Source organism: Opisthorchis viverrini (assembly GCF_000715545.1).
Source record: "Opisthorchis viverrini unplaced genomic scaffold opera_v5_376, whole genome shotgun sequence".
NCBI classification, from domain to species: Eukaryota; Metazoa; Platyhelminthes; class Trematoda; order Opisthorchiida; family Opisthorchiidae; genus Opisthorchis; species Opisthorchis viverrini.
The window spans coordinates 259,399-267,537 of record NW_008752033.1 but is presented as its reverse complement, the minus strand read 5'-3'; the positions used below and the strand labels follow the sequence as shown (position 1 = coordinate 267,537).

At 45.2% G+C, this 8,139-nt stretch overlaps 1 protein-coding gene across 1 annotated transcript in view; it reads right to left on the bottom strand.

Moving 5' to 3' along the window:
- T265_10508 (hypothetical protein) overlaps positions 1 to 4,904 on the bottom strand; it is a gene marked incomplete at both ends in the record, with an annotated part of 11,870 nt that extends 6,966 nt beyond the window's left edge. Inside the window, 3 exons of the mRNA XM_009176896.1 lie at positions 4,238 to 4,460; positions 4,509 to 4,619; positions 4,801 to 4,904. Coding sequence (XP_009175160.1) covers positions 4,238 to 4,460; positions 4,509 to 4,619; positions 4,801 to 4,904 — 438 coding nt within the window. The remainder of the gene's footprint in view (positions 1 to 4,237; positions 4,461 to 4,508; positions 4,620 to 4,800) is intronic.
- Positions 4,905 to 8,139: the final 3,235 nt, after the last annotated feature.

The following is an 8,139-nucleotide window of genomic DNA, read 5'->3' as shown; positions in this document are numbered from 1 at the left end:
CCATCATCATCATCATCATCATCATCATCATCATCATCATTATCATCATCATCATCATCATCATCATCATCATTATCATCATCATCAGTTGTAAGAACCAACGAAAGATATTTTTCGATCACGGAAAGTCGTTCTCCTGGCATCATCCTGTGGAGCATTTACGCATCAGAATTGTTACTTTGCAGAAGGTGAGCTGATAGACGCTTCCGGTGAAACCCACACGCCCATTGTTGTTGCATTGACACCATCCATTCATTTACTGATTGTCATTCATCATTATTACTACTATACTACGAAACTATGAACGCGTCCAAAGAAGTGCGTATTCTGCTGAAAGGCTTCCAGCAACCTTGTGGGTAGTTTCCTTTAAGGAAAAAATCTATTGAAACGTTTGTAATGTACTACTCATAAGGTTGCTGAAAATCCATCGACAGCCCACGACCGGTTTCGCCCTTCTTGGGGCTCATCAGGTAGGCGCAATCCCCGGGTTTCCGTCAATCTTACGTTCTACTTGAAACCTAGTTTAAAAACAGTTTCAGTAGCGAATATACACTCATCTGTAAACTAATTTGGTTCTTTCGAGAGACTCACCTGGAACACACCATAAACGAGAGATTCAGCTGGGTTCCAGGTGAGTCTCTCGAAAGAACCAAATTAGTTTACAGATGAGTGTATATTCGCTACTGAAACTGTTTTTAAACCAGGACAATTTTGAAAACCGTCCTTCTGATCGTAGTGTTCGTATAGTCTTCATGTAAACGCACTCACCCACACTTGGGACTACGCAGAAAATTGCATTGTATTCTAGACTTCAGCAACGTTTTATTATGTTGATCTGGATCACTTTGTACCTGCCACCTTCGCTGGATGCTTGCTATGATCTCCGCATACCAGAAGAGCTCTTCATTTGCGCTCCACCCCAGGGGCCATACCAAAGTGGCGCTGTCGTATATATCAGTCGGTCATCTCAGCTCAGGTTACCAAGTTCTCAATCGTCATGCCACACGAATGTTTACTTCTGTTTGTGGTTATATTTTAACAGCACATAAAACCCAGTCATCAGTAGTGTTCTTTATGAAGGTCGTATTTCTCATCTTTGGAATTGCTGTGAGTGACAGGCACGGATATCAGATAAATTTGGCTAGTTCCGTTTCTGCATTGAGCCGGTGTATGCCCATTGCACTCATTCAGTGTCTGTCCTGTGTCTCTGGTTCAAAGGTCGTTCTTTTTGGTCCGTCCCTTATTTCGCGGTTATCGATTTGCCATCCAATTTTATGTCCTTGAAGGCACAGAACATTATCTCACTAATTACCCTCATCCGCTGCACTAATAAACTGTCACCTTAGCACCAAATTATTGTTCACACGAAGCCTGTAATGCGTGCACTGAACTGATTGGAATATATGGAGGGATTGGGAGAAGTTTGGTGAACTGAAGATCATAATGCTGAACCATGATCGATCGGTGAAGGTGCAAGGTACGGCTGCTAGGGTCCCGAGTTAACGTTTCGAACTGTAGAGCAACGGTTTTGCGGCTGTCTTTTGCAACTAAGCAAGGAATGGTGACTTCAAAAGTTTGACTGGAAGGACTTGATAAGCTTGAGGAAACGCAGAGAAATGAGTGCACTCCCAATGTGGGTAGTGAAGTGATCTAGAAATTTTGATTGAGACCTCTCCTCGCAAGCAAAGTTAATCTATGCCTTAACGCCGAGATAAACTGTGCGGTTCTGAGGTCATTGCCGGGAACGACCAATGAAAGGAGGAAAGCGCTTAGCTGCGAAGCTATTGAGTAACATACACCAACTAAACAGTTACATATTAGTGGATGAGAAAGCAGATCTCTCATTTGCACATTGTTTTTTAAAACTGAATATGCGTCTCCTCCTTAAATTTTGCTCGAAAATTATTGACTATCACGCATTGTAAAAGAATGCTTCGGGTCAGTTCCACAAATTCTGTAATAAACTCCACCTTCCATCAAAGGCCAAGTGGATTTACAAGGAAACCACATATTACTCGCATGCCTCATCAGTAATATTCGCCGTCACATCAGCAATGCGCAGCTTACGAAACTCTTGTAGGAAGTCTCGAACCTGAGAACCTCGAGCATGTAGCTTGGGCACCTAACCAGGAGCATCTGTTAAATGCTCCAACGGAACCCGAAAACCAGTTATACGAACGAGAAAACGGGGAGCACTAACAATGTCCGCTTGTTGAGTAAAATTATTACAATAGATATATATGCAAACAAGGGACTTATCGTTTTGCAGGTACAGTTTGGTAAATCCTGTTGTAAATCCGGATACAGGTTTCGTGTCTTCTTCGCTGCTGTAACAGCCACACGTAGTCCTGGATATCCGTGAGTGAAACGCCATAAAATTCCTGAGTGGCTCTGCTCCGAGCTGGGCGACGTTGGGTTGTTTCGTGTTACTGTGCTGGCATCCTATTTGTAGGACGTTTGGGTGTGTGTGGGTGTCAGCACATGACTTTCTGCTACCGTGTCAGACGGTAGACAGTCGATATCGGATGTTTATCGTGGTTTGTACTATTAGGAAAAAAACGAGGTCTTGGGATGAAGGGCTTGACTGTGAGCTGTGTAGTCAAGTTAGTCACGATTGTAGCGTGATTTGTGAGTGCAAGGAAAAAAATAGCTCTCGTGATCCAGCGAGTGGCGGTGACCTGTACAATCATGTATGTGGCGAAAGGGTAGCTACACTTCTGATCAGTGGTGCAACTCACTCGCACTTTGACAGGATATACCATTACTCACTCATCTTTCACTGGGCAATGGGTTTGCGGTTGTTTTTGGTACCCAAAAAAATTTTCTTCCCAAAATCTGACGTTTGTGACATTGAGGACTTACCAAGCTTAAGGAATCCGAGGAAAACGAATGTATCCTTGACTTTCACTGCTGATGTCTAAATCAGGTGTGCGTGGACCCTCATATGACTGTTGCTAAGATAGTTCTTTATCGATCACATTGGATAATTCACTGTTGGACGCGAACAGCTGTAGGTTGATGAATATGTGTGTCAATAAAACAGAGTTTTTCTAACACTTTTCTACTTACAGATAGGAAAAACCGTTACTTTTACCACTTTGAAGGTGCCGGTGTCCCTTTGGAACTACCTTGTCGCATGCACAGTGGGACACGGCCTTACTTTTTTGCCAGGTCGGTTCGTGATACGACTCTCCGCTGTTTTCTCCACTGCTTTTGAGTCAATCCTTCCCCATAAACTCGGCGGGAAATTAATTATGGCGACTGCAACCTACGATATACGTTTTGAATCACCAAAGTGTGTTGCCCTTCCGTCAAAGTGACACGTCAAGGGACACAAACAAAAAGCTAGTGTCAGCGTGATTTATAGTATACAATTTCATGACATTTGCTTGTAAATGTTTAGCCACGAAGAGTGACCAACTGATTTGACGATGCATGCACAGAGCTTTCTACTTAGTTATATATCCCCCCTGAATGCCTTATGTTTTGCAACAAACTTCACTCGATCGGTTATGACGTCTTGTGTTTTTGTTCACAGATATCATGAACAACAAGCAATTGGCTGTTTGGGGCAAATACATGATCGACTTCATTTGCGATTATCTGGATAATATTGAAGATCAACGAGTCATTCCGACTGTCGAACCGGGATATTTGCGTCCACTGTTGCCCGCGGAAACGCCGGAGGAGGGAGAGCAGTGGCCTGATATTTTAGACGATGTGAAAAAGTTAATAATACCAGGGGTGAGTTGATTTTAGGTGTGCCTGTGTTCGTAATGTAGCATTTTCATCACAACCAACAACAGCAACTGCACCTGCACCTCCACTAGCACAAAAGCAGCGGCGTCATCAGCACCGCCACCATCACTGGCATACCACCATCAAAACACTAAAGCACCAGCACTACCGACATCAGGTACATCAATACTAGGGCCTTACCCAGAGCATCGATATGCTAAACAATCAAGCCATCCACGTCAAGCTAGTATACAGGATAATGTGCCACTATTGGTGAGTACATCTCCAATTTTGCAGGGTCGGTAATAGGCAAATCTGAACCCATGAAAATGAATCGCTGTCGTGACCTCTAAATATTGATACAGGCTGAATGATCGGCGTTTGGTGAACACTGATCATCATCGACTGTGCTTCTGTGAGATGCCTGAACACTTGTCAACCATTTCTGAATTGATTGATTGGTTGATCGATCGGTCGATTGATTGATTGACGGACTGACTGGTGATTTGGGGGTCTCACTAGTTTGCGGGCATTCTGAGATTATTTTTAGGAATTTGACCCTCCTGGCCCCTTTCCTTTTTGGCTGTTTGATGTAAAATTGTCGGCGTGGGTCAGTTTCAAATGATCGGACCCGGTTTTCGACGTGATCGACACAACGTCTCGGTTGCAGCAATGGGTCTGTCTTGGGTGGTACATGTGAAGCAGTGGCTACTGGCGTTGGTCTTGAATGCTCAAAAGCTTCGAGCAACAGGTTGAGGTCTAATGACTACTCTTCCGCTGTTGGAACAGGGCGCTCAGTCGACGGGAGCTGATTGGCAGGCCTTTTCATACCGAAGACCACACAAGCACTCGGTCTCCAGACCAGAACGATGGTTTCCCTCCTGTCAGTGAATAAAACCACGTGAATGTTATCAGGATAGCGTCGTGGGTAAATCTCAACCGTCTTTTCATCGTAAATACAGCTGAAGAACAACCGTCAGGAGACTGCGGATCACGAGTTGCTCCATACTTCATAGGAAACGTAACCAAGACTTCTGCCCTTCCACTTTGGTCAACGCGAACTTAGCTGTCCTTTTGTCCTTTGCAGGACAAAATGGTTTCCGGGTTACAGAATATTGAACAAAGAGCGGCAGTTTTGTTATGGTTGCCACTGTCGTCTCAATCATAGCAAAGACTTCAGGCCACTCACTGAAAGCATCAACAACAATGAAGAAGCTCCGCTTGTTAATTAGTCCCACAGAGTTCATGTGAATGCGTGACCATGGTTTTTCCGGCTTTGGTCAAGGCTGCAGGTGATTTCCGGCAGCTGCGCAACGGAAACAGCTATGGCATACGTGCTCCATAGGCTCACCCATACCGGACTGTCACACGGCTTATCCCTGGATGTCCATCGTAGAAATGGGCTACGACCCGGCAGCGAAGTTTGGTGAGAACGACAATTCAGTCACCAAAAAGAGGACGAGCGTTGACAGCAGATAATGAACTCTGTTGACGAAAAAGTTTCCAGACTAGTTGTTGGCCAGCTAGTTTGGTGGCACTCCATTCTGTAGTACGCTATCATTTTTTATGGCACCACGGACCGTGTCAAAAGCCATCGGTGGTTGGTTCATAGTCTCCAAAACCAAAGCACGAACTTCCGGTTCGAAGGGAACGACTGCGTCAAACCGGGTTTCTGATTGCCTTCGTCTGGTTTATGATTTCCGGGTTTGAGTGAATCCCCAACTAGCTTTCCGTGTCTGTCACTGACTTTCTTTGCAGCCAAGTCGATCGCACACTGAGCACTTGTGCTTCTCATGAGGACACAGTCGAAGGATATGAAATTCACCCCATTGCCGACGGGGGCTTTGCTCCGTCCAAATTTGCCATCATGGGAAGATGCCTCAAGGTCTTCCAGGCAATACTGAATGCAGGGTTAGAGAATAATCTCTACAAAACGGCCGTATCATGTTTGAGATTCAAGAAGCAATGGTACTCGGGGGTGACGGACTGCAGCATTATTTCGAAGATTGTTCAATCTTGTTTAAGAGATTCACTCTAACTTCACTTTCCGAATGTGACTGACGGCCCCATTTAAAAATTAGGCACTTACATCGGTCCACTGTCATGCTAGATGACTTGAACTGCTTACATTCAACATCGACTTTACCAGCGTAAAGGACTCACACTCCTTTTTAAGTAGTTTCATTCGTCGATAGAGAATATTAAACAAAGATGAACTCTCACCGAAAACTGTTGAAAGTTGTTGCAAGGTTCCGTCAAGGCCCAGGTCCCGTGTGTTCCTTAGCAGGAGGAATTCGGAATAGCGCGTGTTCCTTTGTCTAATAAGTGCACTCACAAGGCGTAATCTTTGTACATCAGTTCGACTTTGAAATTAACTCCAACGTTTTGATGAAGGACACTACTCACAAGGTTGCTGAAAGCTCTTCGACAGCCCACGACCGGTTTCGCCCTTCTTGGGGCTCAGCAGGTAGGCGTAGTCCCCGAGTTTCCGTCAACCTTATGTTCTACATGAACGTTTGTTGAATTTGTTGAATTGTGAGCTGTCGCGTCAAAGTTTCCATCGACCGTAGTTGTAGGCCTTCGAACATATGTTGTAGTTGCAGCAAAATTTTCTTCAGTGCTTCAGCAGTTGTAGTCATGCTTGTGTAAGCTCGGGCGTCACCAATCTGTTGTATCTACTGTTGTCTCCGCCCCAAAGTTCTGGTGCCGAAAAAAGGCTCATCAACAAGGACCACAACAGTTTTAATGCAAACAAGTGAATGTAAAAGTGGCAAGGGGCCCCGCTCTATTAGAGTTCGCTTTTGATATTGCTGCAGGCTGCCTGATTAGCGTTTGGTGAACACCCATCACCATCGACTGTGCATCTATAAGACGTCTGAATACTTGTCATCGTCGGTCATACTTCTGTGGCATGCCTGAGCACTCGTCAGTAGTTTCTGAATTGGTTGATCGATTCATCAGTGGATTGACTAGCCCGGATGACTGCCGGCTTCATTATTAAGGTTTTGGCGGTTTAAGGGTCTCAATAGGTTTCAGGCTGGACACAGACCGACCGGTACCTGTTCAGTACGGATATTTCGTACTTTATTTCGTCTTCCGACGGCCTATTAAGGTTTCCGTTCCGCTCCCCCGTATGAGCTGTCTCCGGAGGCTGTGTTGCAAAAGGCCAGCTAAACTGCTCTTCAAAATGTTCGATCCATCTTTCTGGACGAGGTTTCGCGAGTAAATTAATGAGTCGCGTTTTTCACTTGCTTTTTGGGGCCAGTCGATCGTATCAGTCGATATAGGACAAGACTGTTTCCTTATAAACATCCTTCCCCATCCTCCGAACTTTTGGTATCCACCAGAGCTCTCGGTCGTTCTTTACGCTCTTCACCATAAGGCGTTTTAGGTATTTGCGTGCGCTGTCTAACCCATTGCTTGGTGTTACGCATTTCTTGGGATCAACCAAGACTAGCAATCTTGACGGTATCCAGTGGCAAGTTGATTGTATCGAAGAGGTCGAGCAGACAGCACTAGCAGAGCTCCTTTTACATTTTACCATGATTCGTTCACGTGCTCACTACCAGTACAGTATTTGTTCGCTTAGAGCTTTGTTAGATTAACGCAGATCGAGATTGCTGAGCTATGGTAGTTCTCCGAAGATGGTGGATCGACATGCTTCTTACCAACTTTCGGGGTCTAAAGGGAAACGAAGTGCAAGGCGTGCTCGCACCATGGCGTGATCGAAGAAAACCGTAGTCTATAAATGTGACCATCCAACGGTGGACGATGGCCACTTGATCCAACTGGGTCTACGGTTACTTTGCATTTAGTGGCCATCAGGTTACGCGATGTGAACGTTTATGGTAATATTTGTGCTGGCCAGAAACAGTTCATAATCACTGTCTGTTGTCTGCGACCAGCATCGACTCTGAAGCGACCGTCCAGATGTGATTACAAGGGGATCAAATGACGGACGTGGGCATTCGTATGATCACAATGTCAGTGGTTATTTCTAGACGAATACGTCCGGAAAACTATCGATTGCAGGTATCATTCTCAGCGTCAGAACTGTAGTCCGTTGGGCCAAGTATTCACCGTTTTTGTGTCGAGAGGCACTGAGCTTGATTGAGCTGGGTAATCGAACGGCGCAAAGGTTAATGTTCACTGGGAACCAATCTAGCAAAGCCCTCTCAACTCTGGGGCTGAGTGCAACTCCCATGCCATATATTCCAACAGTCACCGCTTGCGAATCACACAACACACAGGGAAATATGAAATAGCAGAGTTCCTCCTTGGTTCTGTGAGATGTAAGATCACGATCCAGCAAAAGTTGCTCGTGTTGCGGCAAAGGGATGCAGAGGGACGTCGATGGACACAGAGCTGTGCAGGTATATGATACTTCTCGGTTGACCTGGC